Source organism: Ammospiza caudacuta, chromosome 6, assembly GCF_027887145.1.
Source record: "Ammospiza caudacuta isolate bAmmCau1 chromosome 6, bAmmCau1.pri, whole genome shotgun sequence".
Lineage (NCBI taxonomy): Eukaryota > Metazoa > Chordata > Aves > Passeriformes > Passerellidae > Ammospiza > Ammospiza caudacuta.
The window spans coordinates 29,162,866-29,188,247 of record NC_080598.1 but is presented as its reverse complement, the minus strand read 5'-3'; the positions used below and the strand labels follow the sequence as shown (position 1 = coordinate 29,188,247).

General features: G+C 43.9%; 1 protein-coding gene across 1 annotated transcript in view; it reads right to left on the bottom strand.

Annotated features, from left to right (window-relative positions):
• The window catches only part of MGA (MAX dimerization protein MGA), a 58,596-nt gene extending 33,492 nt beyond the window's left edge, over window positions 1-25,104 (bottom strand). Inside the window, exons 1-8 of the mRNA XM_058806306.1 lie at window positions 24,874-25,104; window positions 21,702-21,819; window positions 11,884-13,025; window positions 6,062-6,992; window positions 5,627-5,714; window positions 5,391-5,486; window positions 1,598-1,705; window positions 80-178 (exon numbers count right to left, since the gene is read on the bottom strand). Coding sequence (XP_058662289.1) covers window positions 80-178; window positions 1,598-1,705; window positions 5,391-5,486; window positions 5,627-5,714; window positions 6,062-6,992; window positions 11,884-12,947 — 2,386 coding nt within the window. The 5' untranslated portion in view covers window positions 12,948-13,025; window positions 21,702-21,819; window positions 24,874-25,104. The remainder of the gene's footprint in view (window positions 1-79; window positions 179-1,597; window positions 1,706-5,390; window positions 5,487-5,626; window positions 5,715-6,061; window positions 6,993-11,883; window positions 13,026-21,701; window positions 21,820-24,873) is intronic.
• Between the last annotated feature and the right edge of the window lie 278 nt (window positions 25,105-25,382).

Here is a 25,382-nt window from a genome sequence, read left to right as displayed (position 1 = left end):
CAAGGTCCATGAAAGGTCAGGAAAATGGCCACATGTTGTAAATATGTACATTGATCTCTCTCTTTTTACGTTTTTTTACCTTCATTTCTAGAAGCACCATGAAGTTTCCCTCGCCAGCCTTTGATTTTTGTGAAATCATTTGTCTTTCCTGTCCTGGAAACAAAAGAAAATCCAGTATCTGGAAAAGAAGAAAGTTAGCCTCAGTTTATGAACCAAGTTTAATTGCATCAGTGTCTTAGCAAACTCTGCTTCTTCCTTTTCAGGGATAGGTGAACAGTAGCAAAATCAAAATATTTGAAGCAACCTAATTTTTTCTATTTGTTTGGGTTTTTTTGTTTTTGTTTTTGTTTTTTTTTTTAGTTAACAGAATACTTAAGAGAAAGCCAAATTCCCTGTAGAGTTCTGCTCTATGGCCAAGCATCTACAAGCTCACACATAAAGTGTTTCCTTTATTTTCTGTTTTGGTCTCCTTGGCATTGAGCAAAAACAGTTGGCTCTGAAAGTCTAATGGGCCAATCAACTAATTAGCAGGCTAAAATGGAAGGGGCAGGTTTTGAGCTTATACTACAGCCTCACACAGCAAGAAAAGTAATTTGATTCTCTCCTCTCAGCTGGGCCAATGGCTTTTATAACACCTGCAGAAACTTCATTTAATGTTCACTGCTCTGTCAAATTCAGATGAGTATCTATTAGGGGCATGGCCAGTGAATAACCACAAAAGGCAGTTACATCTCTGTCAAGTTAGCATCAACTGTGGGAGCTAAGATGGAATGTAAAGGTACTAACAGGGATCTGTGTGGCCATTTAACATATTCTTAGGCTAGAAATAATTGCATTTGACACTAAATTGACTGAGGTCTTCTGAACTGAATCTTCCTCTCCTGCAGTGTAAACAATCTGAAATTCAATGTCTGCCTCTACCATCTCCTAAAAGCAGTAGATTAAGAAAGACATTAAGCAATCAGAATACTACAGTGGGAGAAACAGTTAAGTAGAAGAGAAGCTGCACTTTGCCCATCCAGTCACTATTGACTACAGTACCTACCAACAGTATGAGAACCACAGTCACAGTATGATTCACAGTATGAGAAATGCACTTGTTTGGATACCAAGCAAATTTTTAAAAGAACAATCAGTCACAACTTTTGTAATAAATAATTATCATGAAGTTATAGGGTAGGCCCCATGTGGCATCTCAAGGCCTTCTTCTGGAAAATTCAGATACTCAACTCCGTTAAAGACAACTTTTTTTTGTTTGCTATGTGAGCACTATCAGACAAATTCAGATTGCTTAATCTTTTTCTGAGCAATTTGAGAGGTCAGTATAAAACAGACAGATGCTATTACTGGATCACAACCATCACAAAACGGGAACCCTCAAAATAATTCAACCACAATTACTCAGGACTCCTTGCCCAGTAACCACAAAATGATCTACAGAAGTTCTCCTATTTTGTCATTTTAGTATCATTTTCATCTCTTTAGATACCAAGTTGAACTAAATAGCCATTCTCTCCTTCTCATTGATAATAAAAAGGTGGCACTTGAGATTACAGCAAATTCATATTCCACCCACCTGGAGAATTGGGATTGGTACCTGGATAGCTCCACAGAGAGTAATTTGAATACGAGAGAGGAAGTTGCACACCCAAGTATTTCAAATCAATGCTCATTGTTGGGTCCACAGAATTCAACTTCAGTCCCACTACAAGAAATAAGTAACAGTAAATGTCTCAAGGAAGCAAGATGTTACAAAAAAGAAAATCAAGATATTCACTAAAAGATTAACCATTCAGTGACCATGGGCTTTTCTGGCATTTCCCCACCATTTTAAGAGACTTGAAAAAAGCATTCCTGCCATAACAGTTACTTACATTGGATTTACAGCAGGTATAAATTAAAGAAATTTTACACAATGGGAATTTGAGAAAAAAACTGAATTACTTTTCATCATTTTTTGACTGCTACTGAAGTTTTCACAGAAATTTATTAACCACTGTGCTGTAAAAATTCTCATAATAAAACTCTCTATCTGTTTTTCTGAATAAATCGGCACCATTTACACCTTTGAAGGCTAGAGTTACTCTCTGAAGCCAACCCAGCTGACTGATACTTCATATCCCTAAGTTACCAAGCCTGCCAGCAGTACTTACACATCCCCTTTTGTACTGAGCTAAACTCGAGCAAGAACATACATCACACATACATCAGCTTCAACCAGCAATAAGAGACAAGAAACCACATTTTAGCTCTGAAGAATGTGTGTGTGTTTGACTGCTGTGATATGAGTTTAGGCAGCGATTTCAGGACCCACCTGGTCCTGAAATGGGGAAAAACGGCTATAAAGAAACTAAACAATCTGTGTTGTTAAAGGCACTGAATCATTTGTGGCAGCATCAACATGTTCCTTCATTAACAACTCCCAATAGTCATATTGAAAGATTTAATTGGTAATAAAAGCTATTTTTGTCAATGGCAGAAATAATATAGATACAGAAGTGATGAGAAAAGTAAAAGCTAGGAAAATTGATATTGTACCTTTTCAGGAAATACTGTTATACTGAATTCAAGAAACCATTGACAATAAAATTCAGCTCACAGTTGGGAGCTGAGAACTTCTATTTTGACTTTTAGCTATAGAAACTTTCAAATGTTGCTCCTGTTGCCCACAAGTTTGAAATGAATACATTAAATGTATGCACCTTGAAACTGAGAATGTAGGGCTTGACAAGGCTCAAGAAACAAAGTTATATTTGCACATACAGCAGAAACCTTGTGCTGGCCGTACACATTTATGCTCACAAGTGGAAACACAGTGACCAGATTACTAGCAGCCTGAAAACCATTGACATGAAACAAATCTCAAGCACAGTTATTTAAACAGATACTGTTATCACAGGCAGTCTACTGAGATGTAATTTTCATATCTACATAGGGAAAACAAGAAGTAAGTCAGTCTCGTGTTTTGTATAAAAATATGTCGACTGACAAGGGTCAAGATGCCATTAATTTCTTTTTTTCTATTCAAATAAAATTTAAAGAGTATAGAGTTTATTTTTCTTTACTCTCCTTTTTGCCACCTGCAAAAGCAAGCCTATCTTTGTTTTACCCTTAAGACAAAACTAAGAACATCACACATGCAGAAAATCTATTTTTCAGTTTAGGATCACAAAGTAAAAAACAACCAAGACAAAGCCCAAGAGGATGAGCCCAAGAAGTGCAAAATGGAATGACTGCAGCCAGGAGCAGGCGGCCAGAGGAGAACAAATGGTAACAGTTAAGCATTATGTCAATAAAGACATCACCACACACAACAGGTGAATAACCACTTCTCAAAATTTCTATCACTTCCAGAGCACTGCTAAATTTCAGTTGCTGTAAGCAAACAGTAGCAAAGAAGAACTATAAGAACTTTCTCATCTTCATCAGCTGCAGCTGATTAACCTGAAATAGGTAACATGACAACAGTGCCTTCAATTTTCAAGAATATAGTCAGGGATTCAAATCAGCCCAGTTAAAAGAAGCATCCCATAGCACTGCAGTGCTCCAGCAGGAACTTTCCTTTTAACACATTAAAGTTGAATTCCCTTCTTTCTGAAGCATCCTGCAATTCCGGTGTCTCTAAAATCTATACAGCCTCCATCAGCCTGTTATTAACATCACAGATCAAGAGCAATTGTTCAGGTACAGCTCCAACATTTCATCAGTGAATCTCAAATAGAATCTTAAACTTCTCAACTACACTGTTGAGAATCAAAACAGAGTTAACATCAAAACTGCTACGTCTGTTCCTTCCAGGATCTCAAGTCTGCAAGGCAAGAGATCTGTAATTATTTGGAAGATGAAGGCAATCTGGAGAAAGTCTGGTTCCTTGTCCACATGCAGCAGCATGTCCTCAGTCTACACAAGAAGGAAGCAGCTTCTTCCTCCACTTCTTTTTCCCTTTCTCAGTCCCAGCTGTGGGTTCAACTGGGCTCAGCACCTCTTTAAAGGGGTAGGGATGGATAATGTTAATGATAATGAAGTCAAACAACAAGAGTATTCATAGTGTAATTCACTTCACAGCCCAATCAGATTGCATCTATTGTAGTAATGCTCTTGCTGCAAATTGTTTTCCTGTGTCTTCTTTTCCCTCTAAAACTTAGAAGCTGTGGTTTACCTCCATCATTGCTGAATTGCAATTTCACTATTTAACAAGCTCAGCAGATTACCATCCAACATTATGGAAATGATGGTCATCACCACTCAAGAAAATCAAATTCTTCAGATGTCTTTTTCTTAGCCTAATGCTTGACATTTCTTGTCCATTTTGTAGTATCTGTGAACTGCTCAAAGCCCTTCAGAAGGCACCTCAGACTTCAGCTGGAGAAAAAGCACACAGGTTGTACATGTTCCCAGCTGCAGGATCATCTCATGAGTAAAAGCTCTCAGAAGTGCTATAGCTGCCAATGTACCACACGGTTGCCAACACACTGTAATTTTATACTTTTTTGGGTAAAAGTAACACCTAGGAGGTCCACAATAAAATCCTAAAATGGCTTAACATTGCTAGTTCTAATCACACACCATGCATAAACCATTCAAGACAGTCTAATGTTCTTCACCACAGAAGCTCTGTGAGGGCCCAGAACAGCTCATATCAGAGCCAAGGTCAGTATTTGGAGACTCAATCCCTACAGTGTTACAGTTATGTGTTTGAAACATTCAGGGCACAACCTCAGGAGTATGCAGTACAATGTTTCCACGTGTATCAATAATTTCATCACCTGCTCTGCTGTCAACGTTAACGTCATTAGTCTCAGGACTACCATTACTGTTGTCTTTCATCATCCTAAGAAGAGAGAACATGAAGTTCCACTCTGTGGATCCTTGTTTTTTCCTCCACCTACCTCAGAATAACTCTGTATATAAACAGATGATCACAAACTACAAGTAGCTTGCTTGGCCCTTTAACATGGCTAGTGAAGTGGATAAATAGGGACTCATAGAAATAAGGGCTCAAATCACAGTAAAAGTAGTCTTGGTTAAGTGTTGCTGGATGTCTAGCTCTTCTACTCACCAAGAAATGCCTACTTTTATGAAGGAGTAAAACCAACTCTAACTGCTTTCAACCAGGTTTAGGTCATTACAAAACAGGCACCATCAAAAGGCTCAGCAACTTCTGCAAGAGGCACAAAACATGCAGACTCCTGCTCTCCTATTGGGAGATTCAGGAGTCACCTTTTGCCACCTCCACATTTTCTAGCTTGCAACAAAAACGTGTGCAGATGAGAATCCAGGGCCCAGCCATATCAGGAATGCACAGTGTTGGCACCAGTAGGAAATCATCAACTGAGTATGACTAAGTGCAATGACCAATCAGGCTTATCAGTATGTACATGACCACTTACCTTCCTGAAGGCTAGGATGTATTACTTGTTTATGCCTCAAGGTCTTCAGCTCTTCCATCAGCTCCTTTTCTAATACTTGTATTCTTGCTTGACAATCTACACAAAAAAATAAGAGAACATATAAAAAACATTTGCCATGCAAAAAACCTGACCTAATTATTAATTTTTTCAGTGTGCCTTTACAAATTCCCTTATTGCAGGAAAGAGCCACTCACAAAAAAAGGAGAAAAATGTACCTGGATCACTTGTAGTCAACAGGGGAGCCTGAAGATTCTGAGACTCTTCTCCACCAGCTCTATCAACAGTGTTAATGTCAAGAGCTTCCTACATATATGAAGAGCCTTGAGTAAGTTACCTTGAAACACTTAGATGCAAAGTAGATCACATCAAATATTACAAAAATTATTCAAAACATGAGACTGTTTCATAAACAAGTATGCATTCCTTTATACAGAACTCCAGATCCCTCTACTTTTCCCTAAGCTGCAAGAAATAACACCATGTTATGAAGAACAGATTTGGAAAGAGTTCCAAAAAACTCTAAACTCAGTTTTAAAAACTCTAAACTCTAAACTCAGTTTAAAAGAAAACACAACTTCAGTTGTAAGCACAAAGGCTTTACAATGGAACAGCAAATTTTTGAATTTTACTCCACAACAATGAGGTTTTACCTTTGATGCAAAGGACACGAAAAGAACACCATCAACATCTTCAAGGTCCGGTTTAACATCTGGAAGGATATTCCCAGGCCCCAGAGAAGCGTTCTTGCTGGCTACTACATTTTTCCCTATACCTTTAGGTGGTCGACCAGCCTTGGAAATTTTCAGTTTCCGGGGCCTTCCTCTTTTATTTGTAGCTGATGATAGAGTGCTTTGATTGTTACCAGAGCCTTTGAGGGACATAGCATTCTTCAGTATGCCAGGCCTTTTTCTGCCACAGACCTCTTTGTCTGGATAATCACAATTTACTGAGCCCCTGAGATTAAAATTAGGTAATTTGGATAGAGCCCACTGGGCCTCTCTGACTGAACAGTATTTCTGTGACATCTTACTCCCAGGAGATTCTCTCTTCATAACTAACTCCTCAGGCCCAGTGACTGTGCCTGAGCAAGAGTCTTTGTGATTTTCAAAACACACGGGCATGGAATCCAGGACCGCACCCAAAGGGGATTTATCCTTCTTGCAAGAGGAAAGCATGGTCTGAGGCAGCTCAGATATCTTCACTGTGCTCTTTGTGACTGTACAAGGCTCCAAATAGACCACAGGCATCTTACCACTATCCAGTTTTAACATTTTTGCTTTGGCAACACCTGAAGGACTGGTTAGCATACGCTTCCTAGATGTGAATTCTCCATCAGTTCCATCTGTTTCACGGCGTCTCATTAGGTGTTTTTGTACAATGGGATCATCATCATCAGTGTTGGAATATTCATCAGTTTCTTCATCTGTGTCTTCCTGTTTCACAGTTATTCCTTGTGTGCAAATATTTGACTCATAGTCATAGTCATCTACTGGCTCCTCTTTAATAACTACATTAAATTGTCCATTTGGGTCCAATGGAGATGCCACACGGGAATTGCTCTCATAACTGCTAGCAATGGGACTGGGGTGGGAGAGAAGGGACAAAACCAAAATACAACATAAGATTTTTATTTTATCAAATCTCCTTTACCAAAATTGCACCACCTCTCGTAACTCCTGGTTATATTGTAAAAGGCCTCTAAAATGTTCCCAGATATGTCTGCTAAATAAGCTGTCATTTTCAAGCTTACACTTTTAGAAATACTCAAGAAGCCCCAAGAAACTGCCATTATTAACAACAATCCAACTTCTTATCTGAAGGCAGCAGCACAACTTCCTTCCCTACTAATATCAGGGTGACATTTACCCTTTTTCCTCTTTTACTCAACATGAACTCGTGCTAAGCTGTCATATTTTAAATGCTCAGAAGCAGCCTTAGTTTGCTGTGTATCTCACTAAGACACTAAAGCCATTATGCTTGCAAGTAAGAAGCCAAGTGAGCCCTTAAAGCACCAAAATTTTAGTTAATGCACCCTGAAGCCATATGCAGACAAGTGCTAAATTCAACTGCTGTTTGAATACTTACAAAATACTAATATCCTACTGAATTCTGCTGCATTTTCCACTAGGTCTGAATCCTAACCTAACCAGAATTCAAAATACCATGCATTAGATACTGAAGACTAACAGTACAGGCAGCTCATAATGGGATTCTTTGAGGGCCAGACAGATCAGTCAAAGAACTACAGTCACCAGTCTTCTTTAGTGTATCAGAACCTGGCTCCTTGTCATAAGAAAAAAATGCTAATGTATGAAGCCAGAAATTCATATCCAGAATAAAACTCAGGAAGAAAAGGTCAGAATTTATTTACTCAATGTATCACATAGTATTCAAATAATACCTTATTACTTATTATATTATACACTATGTATAATTTAATTATATTATTATTGTCAACTTTGTGTTATTAAAAGTAAAATTATTTGCTAATGACAACAATTTCAAGTAAAATTTAATGCAACTGTAGCACTAATATATTATATAGAGAGTAAATATTGCTTCATATATACTGGAAGTATATATGTATGTGTGTCTACTTTATCATTAACATTATCCATCCCTATCCCTTTAAAGAGGTGCTGAGCCCAGTTGAACCCACAGTTGGGACTGAGAAAGGGAAAAAGAAGTGGAGGAAGAAGCTGCTTCCTTCTTGTGTAGACTGAGGACATACTTCAGGGGGAAGAGCTGGGACACACAAGAATCACAACACAGAGCTGGGAGTATTCCCTTTATGGAGAAGCACTGCAGTATTAAAACAGGAAGCTGGCAGTCAAGTTACAAATGTATATATTTACATCTGAAACTCTAAGTGAAGCTACCTAGAAAATTTGATGCAACTCATAAGGACACTAAGTAACCATTATTAAGCTCAAAGCAAAAATACTACTCCTGAGAGATTAATATTATTAAGACTCATCTGCTCTGCTAATTTAGAATTCTTGAAAATCAAGAGGCAAAAAACCCTAACAAACTTGCAGGCCAGGATTTCTATTTGATATCTGGAACTAAAAAGCCCTGCTGTAAAACTGAAACTTCTAGACCCAAATATTGTTTTATTCTGGATAATGTAACCATAAGCCAGGTGGTGACAAGAGTGAGGTATGACCCATGCATGTATATGCATGAGAAGATAAAGCATTTGCACAAAATCCTGTTTTAAAATTCTGATACAATAACCAACTTTGCAAAGAATAAAAATGTTGCTCTCAAGCACTGAAGCAATTTCATCTGGCCTTAGTTTCTGAAGTTACATGCAACCTAAGTGTCACAGAAACTTCTCTTCCTCTAATTATGGGAAGATGAATCAAGGAAGTCTGTCCTCTCAAAATCTTCAATCTAAGATCAGGTAAAAATGTTGAAATAGTGTCTAAACTAGCTCTTTCTTTACCTGGTATGGAACAGTGCATATTTAAACCAACTTTCTTATAGCCCAAGTAATGTATTTGGCACCCTTGCAATATAACAAAAGCAGACAGCCTGCCTTATTGGCTTTTTCCAGATTAAAAACCACTAAGCTGCTCATTTTTTGAAAAGTACTAAGATACTTTTTTTTTTTTGGTACATCATTTTAAATTACACTGGGAAGGAGTTAGAAGGGGAATCTGATTTCTTGTGGAATTAATCTAGCAAACTATGGCAGAGGTTTGAAGGATAACCACTTGCCTTTTTCCCCCCAAAAGAAGGGCAAGAAAGGAAAAACACACAAACTATCAAGACTAAACACAAGACAACTAAATTAGAACAACAAGACTAATGGAGCATTAAAAATCCCACAGATTTCTTATTTTTGAAGAAGGAAATTCAAAAGACCTTGGAAAGGAGGAGGAGTACATAAGCCTGTAAGACTTAAGAATTAGTAAAGTTTGTTTGTCCCATAGCCTAAACATCTAAGTACACCCACAGTTAGGCACTTCTACTGAAGTATCCACAACCCAAACTTTTTTTTTCCTTTATAACACACCTAATTAAACTAAACATACTATCAGACCACAGAAGCAGAAGGGAAAAACCCACATAGTACCTTGCAAAAGAAAACAGTCCTTAATTTCTGAAGTCCTCTAATAACTCAGGATTCAAATTACTTAGGTATATATGCAAGCTTTTACATAGTTCTATTATCAAAAATGTCAGAAGAATTGAGTATGAGTGGGAAGTATCACCCTCAACAGCACTAGGAACTCCACTTCTTTTGAGGATTGTCTGAGAGGCAGCAGTTCCCAAGTTGCTTCTCAAATCTAAGCTCAGCAGAAATCACTACCCTGCCTAAAAGCAAGACAGTTCCTATCAAGTACTATCTACTAAGAGTCTGCCTACCACAAAAACCCAAAACAAACAAAAAACCCACCAACCACCCCCCCCCCAAATACAACACAACAAAAACCCCCAAACAAATAAACAAAAACCCCACAACTTCCCAGCCTTGATTTGTAAATATTAATGTGTTTGGTTTGGTTAAGAAAAATGTCACACTCTCAGTGCTGTCCTTGGAAGCTGACATACTTCTAAACTCAATTATAGGGCATGAAAACACTGTGAACAGATCAGAATAAAACAGGAGAACAAATGTTCTGAAAACCTCCAGCCCTTATAAAGATAGTTTTGCCATTTCTTGGATAAGGTCAATTTTCTCTTTCCAAGTAAAGAACTTGACTTTTTCACACAGATTACAAAAACACAACAAAAAGCTGGCCAATGCCTGAAAGCAGTTCTAGGACAGTGGTAACACTTATTCATCAATGACAGGTGCTTCCAAGCCAGAAAACAGAAACTTTGCAGTTTTCCACACTGCACAGATTTTAGCATATTTCAGAGATCAGTTACCCTGGAGGCAAAACCAGCGAAGGAATCTAACGTGCTCTGGATCAAAAGAAATTAAATCTGTCAATGTGCATCACCTATTTTGAAGGAAGGTCCCTGAGTCCTTAAAACATCTTTTATTCCTTGGAATAAACAGTTCTCAACTAAATCTGCTTCAATGACCCTCTCCAGGCAAATGAATATCATCATGAAAGCAAAATAAAGCTGTCAATAATTATTTTCTGAGTGTTACTTCTAACATGCAAAGTTATCTAAACTTTTCTCCATGCTCTTATGAATTAAAAAAAGCCCATCTTTTCTGTAATCTGTGTATTTTCAGATTTAAGTTGGGATAGAACAGCATTTTTTGAGAATAAAGTAAGTCTAGAAGATCTTTTTACTAACAGACTGACACATGAAAATACTGCAAAAGAAAGGTTTGGGCACTCTAAATCTCCAAACTCCTAAGAATTACTACAAATAAATTCAATAAAGTGTCAAAGTATGAATAACTTTGTAATTTGAAGTTTTTCAGTTACCCAAAGGGAAAAAGAGATCCTTCTTGCAAGACAAAAAAAAACAGAGGAAACCTCTGTCCTCTCTAAAACACCCTGCAGTTGTGTAATACAGTTGTACAGCATTACAGCCTTTGTATAACTACATCATAAATATAACTGTTCTCCAGTAAGAACTGACCTCTAATTTCACCATTAACATCATCCTAATATCCTGCAGTTAAATAATTTTCTTGTGTAGTGGTCTACAAAGGTTGCTTCAGTCACTAAATCTTTGGCAGATTAAGCCTGTTATTAACAAACTGACATGAACCAACATGGCAGAAAAGAAACCCCAGTGTTTTTTTAAATAATTTCTTATCATTCAAAGTATCTCTACACGGACATTAACTATTCACTAAGTCTGCTCCATGCTATTGCTTGGATTTTCAAAACTAAGTAAAAGTGCAGTATAAGAATAGTTTTGCCAGGCTTGCTTTAGAAAAACCAAGTTGTTCTGAAGTACTTCCCTTACCTCAGAGCAAATATGAGGCAACTGACTACCAACAGGCAGGCTACCTCACACTCTGTGGAATAAAAGAATTCACACAAGCAGTGGTTATTGACAAAACAGTGGCTTGCTGCCAATTACAACTGCCTTGCAGCAATCCCTACACATATGCAACCTAAATACCCACACACCATTACTTTCACTGATGAAAACTGAAGCTATAGATAGACAGCATGTCAATGTGGCGAGCAACCCTAAAAGCAAAAGCAGCGTTTTAATGACTGCAATATGCTCTGCCTAAAACTCTGAAAAAATTAATTTAGCTTTCTAAAATGCTAAGAGGGTTAAGTGGAATCCCTCAATGCTTCTCAACAATGAGGACTAAAGCAACACAGAAAATAATACTGAACTCTTGCATTCCCCAGACACCTTAGAAAGTCAAGACTGATACTATGACTGAGGAAAGGAAAGTTTTTAGTAATATTAACTGTTCTGCCATTTCAGGTCATGCAACCTTTAGCAGCAAACCTCTACACTGAGCATCCTGTTATTTATTCACAAAACATCCCACTTAACCAGCAGTTGTACTGAAAATGCAGTGCTAACCCACCTTTCAGAGACTTCTTGTTTCAGCTTTGGCATAACACCTGAAGGCAGGTCACTGTCCAGGAGACCCAAGAAGTCTCCTTCGGCATTAAAGGACTCTTTGTCCAGCTCAGTGTCTGATGGATTTTGACTAATGAATGAAGAATCTAAACTTCTCTGATGCACATCTAATGCATCAACTTCAGCAGGGTGACCACAAATGCTAGGAGTGCTAAAAACAGCACCTCCTTCCAATTCTAAGTTGTTGTTCTGTTTCACATCGCGCTGAGGCCGACTATTCAGCCCATCATCTCTGAAGCCTTTAGCGAAAGGATTGTAGTCTATTTTCAGCTGGGTAATCTGGATGTTCTGGTAGGCTGTAACTGCGAAGAACTCTGTCTGTGGGAAGGTAAACGTATGGACATCGGGGCCGTTAAGCTGAATGACTTCTGTGGCTTTGTTTGCAGGCACCAGGTGAAGTCGCGGCAGATATCGGTGCATAGAATGCAGGATGATGTGACCCTCCTGGTCCAGGGTATTGTTGGTGAGTTTAAGTTTGTAGAAGGATACTGGCTGGTGCATCCAGAACTGGCCAGTGGAAGGGGATTCTGGATGAATAAACACTCGTCCTAGAACATGTGGTTCTGCCCTCCCACTGGGCTCCCACCAACGGCCATTCCATTTGTATCGGTGGTTGTCCACTGGGGATATGTCCATGACTAGGATGTACTTCTGACTGGAATTCAGCCCCGTGATCCAGTATCGGCAGTACGGGAACATCCGCCTCCCCTGCTTCGTCAGGATCATCTCTGTGTTGCGATGGTAGAACTCATTCCACATGCTGTTGTTATCCAGGGTGACAGTGATGCCCCCTGACACACAGTCAGCTGGGAGGCAGGTCTTGACTCTGGGTTTGACTGGAATGGATACACTGCTGGCGAGAGCACAAGCATCACTGTTTGCTACTAGGATTCCTTGGTCAGCTTTTCCATTTCCCTGCTGTTGTTTCAAGATGACAAAGAAAGCAGGCGCTGCACCAGACACAGTCCCACCGTCCCGGCTAGCCAAGACAATCTGCTGTTTCTCCATGATGAGCACTTTCACAAGCTCTCAAACCAAATGCAAATTCTACAGAGTTCTGATAATCTTCCACGTGTGATCACCATTCTGGAAGAAACAGAAAACACCGTTAAAATTATTCCAATACAGTCTAAGAAAATAATTAAGTAGCATGAGACATCCTTTTTGCAATAGCTCTCTACATTATAAACTTAAAAGATAAGCAGTACTATAAAACAGAGCACAATCAGGGTCCAACACATCAAGGCTGTATGTGTGTATACAATTCTGACCTGATAGACATGGGGGCTATGACACCTTTAAATTGCTTTTTCATACAGGGTTTGCCCCAACAGAACTCCTTTCTTTGCTTGGTATTTCTAAGCACTTTGTTCAGACACTCCCTCTAGTCTGCAGATCATTCACTTCACAACATTAGGCAGAACATGCAAAAGTTTTCAGAAGAGCAAATGGCACATTTCTGACACAAAGATAAAGGTCTTGTCAGAAAGAAAGAAAGAGTTCCCTGAGGTCTACAACTTGTCAAAAATGTAAAGGAGGAAAGAAAAAAGAAATGTTGAAAACATTTTCTCTTAATTCCTTTATTGAAATTGTTGAAGTTTGTGTGTTTGGAACTTCTTTGCTTACACTCTCCAGCAATTTCTAATTGTCTGTCAAGGGCAAAGAGAGAAAGAAGGGACAAAATACTTCAAATGGATAAACTCTGGAAAAAAAACACAAACTAACCCCCAAAAGACCATGCAGCTAAGATTAAATGGATGAATGTGAAGCATTGGGCAGCCTTAGCTTCCTTTATCTTCTCAATTATGGAAATAATTTAAGTCAAACAAGAAAACATTTGTACTGTAGTGATTAGCATAATCACTATTTAGGGAACTAAAGAAGTTACTTTTATCTGTATATACACAACTCCACTTCTGTGTGTCTACCTCCCAGGTTAAGAATTATGTCAACACTGTAACAAAAGATTATAAACTACTTCATTTTACAACTAGCCTGTATATTTTTCTATGTGAAAATTTAAAATATGCACTTCTGGTAACACAAAAATCCTATTTCCACATCCAATGTTTGTATTTTGATCCTTATTGTATGAGGAACACAACACTGACAAAAAAAATGATTGACTCTTTTATCAAATATGTAGTTGGTAGGAGCTGGAGACCAGAGTTAATCACCACTGCTAGAAGCTGAGATGCACTCCAGAGTCCTGAGGGAACTGGCTGATGTGCCAAGCCACCTTCCTTAATAGTCAAGAAGTCGTGGCAGTCAGGTGAAGTGCCATGTGACTGGAAAAGGGAAATACTGCACCCATTTTTTAAAAAAGGGTAGACAGAAGTATTCTGGGAACTACTGACCTGTCGACCTCACGTCTGTGGCTGGGAAGATCGCGGAACAGATACTCCTAGAAGTGATGTTAAGGTCCATGGAGGACAAAGGTGACTTGCCAGCACAGTTTCACCAAGAACAAGTCCTGCTTGACCAACCCAGTGGCCTTCTACAACAGTGACTGTGTTGGTGGACAGTGGAAGAGTTACTGATGTTGTCTATCTGGACTTCCATAAAGCCTTTGAAAACATCCCCCTCTCTAAACTGGAGAGAAATGGATCTGATGGGTGGTGTATTCCCTGGATAAGAAACTGGTACAATGGTCCCATCCAGAGGGTAATGATCAACAGCTCTGAGTCCCAGGGGACATTCACAACAAGTGGTGTCCCTCGTGGGTCCAGACTGGCAAGGTAAGAGAAGCTAACATGCCTGAAAGTCAAAATGGACCTGGACAAGCTTATAAGAGATTTGACAAGTCCAAGTGCAAGGTGATACACCTGACATGGGGCAAACCCCAGTATCAATCACAGGCTGGGGGATGGAGAAATGGACTAGTCCTGCTGAGAAGGACCACTTGCATAGTTGTATCCAAAGCAGCATGGCCAGCAGGGCAAGGGATGGGATTCTGCCCCGCTGCTCTGCTCTGCTGAGACCCCACCTGGAGGGCTGTATCCAGCTCTGGGGTCCCCAGCACAAGAAGGACACAGATCTTTTGGAGCAAATCTAGAGAAGGGGCACAAAGATGTTGAGAAGGACAGAACACCTCTCCTGTGAAGAAAGGCTGAGGGAGTTGGGGCTGTTCAGCCTGGAAGAGGCTCTGGGGAGCCTCTTAATTGCAGCCTAGGTACCTAAAAGCGACCTACAACAAATCTAGAGAGTGACCTTCACAACGGCAGCGACAGAGAAAGGGGAAATGGCTTCAAAATGAAAGACAGAAATTTAGATTGGATATTAGAAATAAATTCTTTACTACAAGGGTGGTTAGGCACTGCAACAGGTTATCCAGAGAAACTTTGGATGCCTCAACACTGCAAGAGTTCAACAGCAGGATGGAGATGGGGGTTTTAGCAACCTGGTCTAACAGAAGGTGTCCCTGTCCATGACAGGAAGGCTGGATCTAGGTGTCCCTTAAGGTACCTTCCAACCAAAACTGTTCTATAATCCTATGGCTTGGAAAACAACCATATCTCTTTCAAGAGAATTAACTCTTAATTCATAAGTTTTAAGTAAACTGGATATTTAATAAGACATCTTTATTTTGTTAGGACTGGGGTACTGAAGGAGGAAAAACCCCTCTGTGCTAACAAGCTATCACATGCATGTGGCAAATGACCTCAAAGCTCAAGAGACAATTTATACCCTATTTATCATTCATATGATAAATGTTCTTAACAGGTAGGAAATATGACAGATCCATTTTTACCCCTTACACATCACACTTTAAAACCTAATGTAAAACTGAAATTGGAGGAAATAAACCAAAACTGTTCTGCACAGATTTTGATACCTGTGAATTTACAAAGTCTGGTTTTCAGTTTAACTTTGCAGAGGAAATCCTTCCCCACAAACATACCCATAACCACCTACACACTGAGGACTCCTAAACAGAGTCCAGGATACAAAATGAATTCAAGTATATTGCTCTGCTTTTTCAGTAGATTACACCTCAAGTCCCAGCAATGAAAAAGGTTATCCCCAAGACACAAGCGCTTTCATATTCACCTGTAAGAACGGAATAGAAATAAATCTCAGATACACAGAGTGGTGAAAAAGGAACCACATAAGTTCTACTTGATTTTCCACCAACTTACTTTGCACATACACATATAACACATTTATATGTACAGTAAACATACAGTTGGAAAGTGAGATCACACTAATGTTGTGCAGTATGCACCAAAACTGTATTTGCTCACAAAGGAAACACACCATCAAAGTGGTTTCAGATCTGGTTTAACGTATGCAGGATGTCTGTAGCTTTACATTTACTTGAATCCTTTAAATTTATTAGACTAAATTATCTTACTAAAGACATACCAGAAAAAAAAATTACGAAAAAAAGCTCAACAACCATGCATTCAGCAGAAATTCTATGCATATAAAGACCTATAGAGTAATAGTTTCTGTTCTCCAATGCTCAAAGTTCTTATGTTGTACTGCAGTAGCTATTTCTACCACAAACACCACGCACAGTCAGTCTAAAACGTGCGTGGTTAAAATGTGATTATGGGCAATTAGAGTAATCAAAATCTACGTTATTTCAGCGTTAGCACAGTCTCTTACCAGAAAACAATTTAATATATTTTATTACATTTGGTGACACACAGGAGCCTGTTTTATTATAGCACATAGACTCTAATCCAATATTTCAGGGGAAACACGTGTATTTGTGGAAGCTGACGTTCTGAACAGCGTCAGAGATTTCCCCTCTCTACACAGAGACCTTGTAATTGAGAAGCAGCGTCCACGCAGGGCGCAGCGGCCAAAACCACTCACAAGTCGCACTAAGACCCGCCAAAAGCAGGATGACAATCAGATGCAAAGCGTCCTTCTCATGTAAACAAACCAACCCAATTCCCCACGCGCCGACGGGGACGCGGCTCCGCGCACGGCGCTCCGGGGCGGGCGGGCCCGGGAAGCGCCGTGGGAAGGGGAGCGCCGGCGGCGCGCGAGCCCCGGGGCTGCCCCGCCCGCCCCCACCCGCCGCGCGCTGCCGCCGAGACCCCACGGCGCGCGCCCAATGGCAGCGGACACCCCACGCGCCGCGCCGCCGTTTAACACCGACCGACCGAGCGGGCAGCAGGAGGGGCCGCCCCGGGAACGGCGGCGATAGACGGGGGCCCCGCCCCGGGCAGGTGGCGTCACGGCTGCGGGCCGAGCGCAGCACCTGTCGCTTTGAACGCCCTCCTCCCCCGCCCGACCCCGCTGCCCTCCCCGGCCGCGCCGAACGGACCCCAGCCAGAAGCCTCGGGCCGGGGAGCGGCAGCCGCCCAGGAGCAGCGGGGGCCAGAAAGAGCTCCCGCGCCAGCTGGCTGAGGGCAGCGGAACGAGCGCACGTGGGAAAACCGCGCCGCTCTTTGCCGGAACCCGGCGCGGCTCTGCCCGGCGGGGCGCGCGCCACCGGCGCTCCCGAGGCGGTCCGCGCGCAGCGGCGCCTCGCGTGGCCGCCGGGGCGCGGCCGACGGGCCCGGGCCCGGCCGCCTCGTGCCCGCGCCTGGTGTCAATTTTCGCAGTTCGGGCGGCGGGCGGAGGGCGCGCGCAAAGGCGCGCGGGGTTCGCGCGCGACGCGGCCGCTGCTCCCGGCGCGGCCCCGCTCCCCGGTGGTTACCGTGCGCGAAGCGCGCGCGGCCTCCCGCTTCCTTTCTCACGCGGACCGTGTGTCCGCCAGCTGGGGACAACGTGCGTGCGCACCGTGCTGACGTCATGGCGCCACAGCGCGCGCATGCGCACGGCAGGCCGACATCCCCCTCCCTCCCGCCTGCCCGTCACGTGCCCGCGCCGAGCGCAGGGCCCGGTGTCCGGCCCGGCCCGGCCCGCGCAGCGCCGCGCGCGCGGGGAAGCTTCTCGAACGGGCGCGCTCGCGCATCGCTCGCGCACCGGCGGCCGTCGAAAGCCCCGGGGCTCCGGTCGCGCGGCTCCGCCTCCCTCCGCGTCGGGAGTGCGCGCGAGGCCCGCGGCGCACGGCGCCCCCCGGCGGGCCGAGCGGGGCGGCGCCGCCCCGCCGTCCCCGTCCCCAGGGCAGCGGCCGCCTCCTCCGGGAAAGGAGCACCGCTCCCTGCGCCGGCAACGCGCACCGCGCCTCTCCACACTTGGCAGCGCTGTCGCCGGCAGGAACCGGCCACCTCCCGCGGAAACCCTCAGCTGAGCAAGCAACGCAGTCAGCGCTATTTCCATCGTCTGCGCAAGTTCTCGCTGACCGGCCAAAGCGCGGCTCAGACTCTGACCACGGCAGCTGCGGTGCCTGTGGGAGGGCAGACACAGACCGGTCACACCGCGCCCCCAAGCCGGGCCCTGGGCGGTGTTACCGAGGCGCTGACAAACGGAGAGCCCGGGCTCAGCCCAGCCCAGGCACGGCCTCGACAGAGCTCACCGCCTGCACAGCACGGCACCGCGCAGCTGCCGCCCCATGCCCAGCCTGGCAGGCCTTCACAGACACCAAGGGAATTAATTACATGTTATAAACCAGGCACTTCTGACAATAAGCCCGCTAAAACACAATTCTGAACGTTAAGGGAATTCACACCAAAATGCATCATGGCTGCGGGCAAAAACACCTCCATGAAGCCTTCCATCCCATATCCCTTTTTCCATTAAGGTTATTTATTTTACAATACTGTGTCTACTATGAAACGACAGAGACTTACACATGGTGCTAGAAGGCAAAGACATCAGGGCGACACCAAGGTCCAGGCTCACCCATACTCCCAAATTTTGCACTGACCATTGCCTACCACAAACTATAACTTTGTCAGGACTGGTCCTCATTCTGTCACCCTCAATCTTGTCTTATTTGAAAATGGGCAGAAGAACAGCAACATTACAAAAGGTCAGCACCCTTTGGAAATTTCTTGGCAGCATAAGTTTATGCTATAGAAAATTATCTCAGAAGCACGGAACTAAAGAAAATAGATTTTTAAGAGACTTGACAAACGTGCATCAAAACATTAACACAGGTGGGTGTGTATGGAGGCCCAGAGGAATGCCACCAGCTCTCTACATGGATGCACACCTCTGTCTCTAATGTGCAGGTTGTTGGCACCACGTAAGCAGGGCAGTCTCAGCCACCTGAGAGACAGCCAGCACTGGGAACAGCACTGTGGCCTGGAGCTGCTGTGTCCACAGGCCAGCAACCAGGGAGACTGGGATTCAGGAACCAACAGTGTCTAAACTCTGCTGCTGAAGGGTCCCTGCCATACATATAAATATATATACACACACAAACATACACATATATATATGCATGTATGTGTATGACCTCCTCCTGCTTAGACAGGGAAGGGAGCAGGATATGGCTGTGTCTGCTGTGCTCCTGTATGTGTATGTCTGCCTGATTAGTGTGGCCAGTCATGTTTACATGTAAATGTCATGTGTGCAGGTGCTCTATGGGCTTGTAGCTATCAGCAATATATTTTCAGCCTTATTACTGGTCATATTTGGGGCATGAAGCTGCAACAGACTCAAGGTGTTGGATCCAGCATAGTATTTTTCCTGTAACAAATCCAGTCAGAAATAATTACACCAATTTCAGGGATAGCATTTTATACCTACAGTCATCACATATTCTTTGGAGCAGTCATTGAGTTTTAGGGCCACAGGATAGAGATGCTATTTTGTATTAACCAGTTTGCTTCTGAACAATGACAATACAGAAATAAATGGGGTTTTTTTTCAGCAAGAGAGTAATTTGTACAACTGAGAACAGACGCAGAACTAAAGAGCAGACAGTACCCCATGTTCATGGCCCAAAAGCCACATGTTCCAGTCATGATAAAAGAAACAAACCAGAGACTGTTGACATTGCCAGAGATTTTGCTACAATTTTACCTAAGGCAGGTAGAAATGCTTGCCTGCATCAAAACTGAACCCCTGGTTTATCAAGAGAACAGATTCATCGGTAAAAGTCACAGCAATACTACCAGACTTCCACCAGCTTAAGTAATCCAGTTCTAAGCAGCTTAAAGCTGACAAGAAACAGCAGTGCTGCACTGGAGAACATCATCTTGTTTAGGTCACTGTGAACACCAGTTTTAAGGACTTGTTTGTGATAAACATGAATTGGCAGCACAACATTGAACTGGCTTGCACCTACTGAATCCCTGATCAGAGGGAGTTACAACCATCCCATTACTGGCTAGTATAAGGTATTTGAAATCTTTAAGTTCGCTACCAAGACGTACACTCTTCCCCCAAATGCTTCTTGCAGACACATTCCCTTGAAGGTATGAACAAGCTGCATTTCAGAACCCAGTAAATCACACTCCTGTTTTCAGTAACGCCCACATGGTGCTATAAAGCGCCCATTCAAGCCTACCTGCTACAAGTAATAAGAAACTGTAAGTGCTGGAGCTGCAGCAACAAACTGTTCTTCAGTCATTCTTACATTTAACCCGTGGTAAAGATTCAGTAACAAAGTCCCAGGCTTCGCTACAGATGTATATGTGGGAGAACAATGTACAGTATATACACATGTAACTATATATAGGCAAAACAGAACAGCTGTCAACTTGTGAAAAACACTCAAGAGGTGTTGATTACATTTTTTGTTAGCAATCCCCTGAATACAAAGTAGATACATGACAGGACTTTTCTGTCACACAGCACAGAAAGACACTACTACAGGAGCATAATGGAGGCTTTCAGCTCTTAAATTCACTTGCTAAAAACAATTACTAGCTGAAACTACACTCACAACCTGGGAACAACTATCAAAACCAGCTGTGCCAGTGTAACACACCCACAGCAGCAGTCAGCAGTTCATTACAGCAGTCTAAAGTTTACCACTAACAACAACCAGACAGCCCTGACTGGGCTCAAAAATCCCACGTTTTGGACATTAAAAAAAAAAGGCAAAAACCAACAAACCAAAATCCACAAGCATTTAAAGAGCTGAAAACGTAGTGATGTTACAACCAGAAGTATTGAGCAATGTGCGCAGTAGAAGAGTTAAAATACAAAAACCATTCTTTCTTTAGATAATGTTTTGCCACTTTGGAGAATGATTAACAGTAGCAACCCACAGGAAATTATGTTAATCCAACATAAACTCTAGATTAAACTGCATGTAGAACGTAATCTAGTCCCATTTTCTATGCCATAACCAGCCCCACTGGCCTCTAACTCCTCCTTCAGTAGCAGTCTCCCAGAGCTTAATGATAGCTGTACACAGATGTCTCTAATAATTAGCAGCATCTCTGTCAGCTCCAGACCTCTGCCCTTAAGCAGCAGAACCAGGCCAAATTTACTTTGGGAAAAGTTTACCTAATGTTATTTTTGATAGGAAACTAGCTTAAATTCTTTTCTTAGCTTTAGTGAAGAAATATAGTTCAGTGCCAAGATGATAAAAGATGAAAGTGGTGTCAGAATCTAGACCAAAAGTGAGATTAAGAAAACATCGAAAGAAATCAACCGTTGCAGGAAAAAATGTTTTTCAGGTATTTATAGAACATTTTTTAGCTTTCTTGTTGATGCAAACACACAGAAACACATGCTACAGCTGCAGCCAGCAAGCACTTATGCCCACAAAAAGTCTGACACAGCTTGGGCACTGCCAGCTTTCAGCCCAGAGCCTTGCTTTATACTAAAACCAAATTCACATCACAGTCAGAGGCCTGACTAATGCAGGATGAATAGGTGGTAGTTCAGAAAGTGTTTAATCAACTGAGAGCTACACACCTGCAAGAGCAGCAGCTGCTTTTGCAGAAACAAGGCACATACCTGGGAGGGTGGAGGAAAGAGAGAAACTCCTGCTTCCCCTCTCCAGCAGCCATACCATGCCATGGAGTCCAATCTTCCAGCTCCCCATGAAATCAGTAGTTTGACACGAGCATTAATCCTGCAACATACAATGTATTTTATATTTCTCAAGAGTTACCAGAACTTTTGGGAAACACTTCCCCAACACTGAAGATTGCAAAATGGAAACACACCCAACTGGATGTGGCACTCAGTGCCATGGTCTAGCTGACAGGTGGTCATGGGTCAAAGGTTGGATTCCATGATTTTAGAGGTCTTTTCCAACCTAAATTATTCTGTGATTTCTCTTAAGAATGAACCACTGGTCAGAGGCCAGGGAAAAAAGGCAAAGTTAATTAATAATAAATGCTCTTTTATATCTGTATAAAACATGTTATATTTAGGTTAACGTATTTTACATTACTTCCCATATTTCATCAGTCAGTGATGTGCCCATCACTCATACATTCAATGAATGCTGTACTTCTTAACATGCTATTATTTCAACTACCAAAAATCACAAAATAAAACAATAAAGCAATGTTTTGCTTTTTGCCATGCAACACTGGCAGAAACTAGACATAATCAGCAGGAATAGCACCATTTTGATGAATTTCAATCCCTTTATGGCCATCATGAGGAACATTTATCACATATATGTATCCTCAGCTGGGGATCTCATCCACATCATAGAAGGAAAAAAAATTGAGGCAAACGGACCTGATCTCAGGACTATCCTACTCATTCAGCTACTTTATAGCAATACTCATTGCTACAGAGCCACTAATGGCTCAGCAAGTTAGAACTGCCAAGGAACCTGTATTCCCCTTTCAAGTAAGGGTGAAAAAGAAAGTGACACTAATTAAAGTCCAGACTGTTGGCAATGTGTTACAGGTTTATATCCACCTTAATTACTGTTTATTGATTTACCTGTGGTAAGGCAAACCACAACAAATTAACAGAAAGCACTGTATGAGAGTTAGCAAAATAGCACAATCACAGCATCACAAGTATCACACAGGGTCACAGTCTTGTAATTCTCCAAACTGGCTTTTCCTGAAGATTGTGATTGGAACAAAGAATGCATTTTTGTTGTAGAGTGGGAACTAGAGAAAACCTTTCATTTTCTCTCTTTTATGCTGCTCACATTTCTTAAATGCCTTTCTGCTTTGGGCTTGATTTTAAATAAATTTAAAAGAGCTTTCCTCTAGTTGCTCTCTTCTTATGATACACCTTCATCATCCTTCTCATACACATCATTCTCACTGCATTCTTCCTTATCCAGTTCAGTAAAGGATTCATCCCAGGTACTAAAACTGTAGCCAAAATCCAACAGTGAAAGCACATTTCATCTTTGTGTGGAAAGAGAAGAGCAACTCCACCATCAAAACTTGATTCTTTGTTCTAAGGTAACCCAGTCTTAAGAAAGATTAACAAAAACCAATCCAATACAGCATAACACATCCTTAGTTATGGAAGAATAAGACAAGGGGAAAGCCCGGCTGGTGCTGCAGCTAATGACACTGATCCCTATGCACATGCCATGGCACAGTGTATTTTGTAGATCCACTGCTGTCTATGAAACAGCAGAAAACAGCCTCCTCATAGAGAAGAGCTCTTTCTCACTCCACTAGCCAGAGACCTATTTCATTGTGTTTGTAAGGAAAATGTTTTGGACTTCCCATTTCTTAAGAAACCAGGTTTTAAAAACAACCACAAACTTAATAAACCATCTAGTGGACTTGTGTATAAATGAAGAAGTGGCCTACAGTAAAAGAGAGAATTTAAGAATTTCCTTGTTTTTCTTTTTTTTCTTTTCTGGAAGGTAACCAAGTTTATTGACAAGTGGTTTCCTCCAGTTGCATGTTTTCCCCCATGGCAGGCACAACAATGTCTGCACCAATACTGAGCCAGCAATGGGTGAGGTTAACAATCATCTGCTGTTAGATGAAATACAGAAGTGAATGAATGCTGCCCATCTCCACCAAACCTAAGAAATATGGGGTTCTTCCCACAAAAAGATGCACAAAAATGCTCACCTACGGGAACACTTTTCAAGCAGAATCAATTTCCCTTTCCAGTTCTCAGTACTGATTCACAAGGCACTGTGCCCGAGGGCACTCAAAGGGTGCTGCAGGTGCATCGGGCAGAACACCTGCAAGCGACAAGACCAAAGCTTCAGCCCGCCCCTCTTCTTTAAAGCCCTCTCGGTTTTCAGTCTACAGCAACTTCAAATCTTCAGGGCTCTAGCCCATTCCATCAAGCGCGACTACAGACGGCCCATGCCCTCACACAGTTCACGTCGGGAGAAAGGCAGCGTGACTGTTGTGCAAGATCTGACATCTTAATGAGTCAGGCAAGATGCTCCAACCACATAATGGGAAACCACTCATCTCCCCGGGCTGCTGAAACAGCCGCTACTCCTCGTGCCTGCCTACTCCTGGCTGAGCTCGCCTTCGCGCTTCGACTGCCTTCCAAACTCCTCACTCGGTGCGAGCAGTCCCGAGCAGGTCGGTACCGGGGCCACCAGCGGTGCCTGCCCCGAGCGCCCCCGCGGCGTGCCGGGGCGCACGCGCGCCGCCTGCGGGCCGCCCCGCCCCCGGCCGAGGGGCCCCGCTCCGGCCCCGCCCTGCCCGCCGGCCTCTGGCACCCAGGGGGCACCGGTGCCGCCTCCCGGGAAAGGCTCTCCAGTAACCCAGCCCTGTCTTATAGATGGCGCTGGACACGCCCCCAGCGGGAACCGGTCCCTGGGGGCGCGATGGCTTAGGGAGCAGCGGCAGCTGCCCAGGGCCGGGCCTCACCCGACCCGACCATTCCCGGCTGGAGCGCCCGGATGCCGCTCGGTCCCTTTGAACAACCTCCCGGTCAGGTGACCGCCGCCGCTACCCACTGCCCGCCCCCCCCCGGTCCCGCCCGCTCGCACCCCTGGACAGAGCGGCGCGGAGGCGCGCGAGGGGAGCGAGCGGCCGCCGGTCCCGTCCCCGTCCCGCGCGCGACCCCCTCGCCTCAAACGCGAGCGCGGCGGCAGCGCGCGGGCAGGCGGCGCGCGCGCGCGTGATTGGGCGGCCGCCGCGCTCACGTGACACGCGCACGCCTCGCGCCACCTCGAGCGAAAAACTTCCAAGGAGAGGGAGGGGGGGCGGGCGGCTCTTACCTGGCACCGCGCGCCGCCCGGCAACGCCCCGGCCCACGCGGCCCTCGCCCGCCACGCGCGACCTCCTGCCGTCCTCATTAGCCGCCGCCATCCATCACGTGCGCTGCGCACGTTCCCTGCCCCTTCCCCTGGCTTCTCTCCCGCCCCGCGAGGCCGGTGCCGTAGCGCGGCCGTGCGGGAGGAGCGCCGGGGGCACCGGGGACCGGCGGCGGCCGCGCGGACCAGCTACCTCGCGACGCCCCGCCAGCGGCGCGCCGCCGATTGGCCGGAGCCGCCCGCCGACGCGCTTCCGCTCCCAGAGTGCCGCCGGCCACGCCCTTCCCGCCCCTCCCCCGGCCGTGCGCGAGGGAGAACACGCCGCTCGCGCGTGGGGCCGTGCGGCAGCGCCTCCCGTGGCCGCGGCGCTCGCGCGCCCTTCCCGAGGGGCAGCCGCGCCCCGAGCGGTTCCCGCGGGCACGCCGGGCCCGGCCCCGCCGCCGCGCGCCTGCCGCGACGCCGCCCTGCCGCGC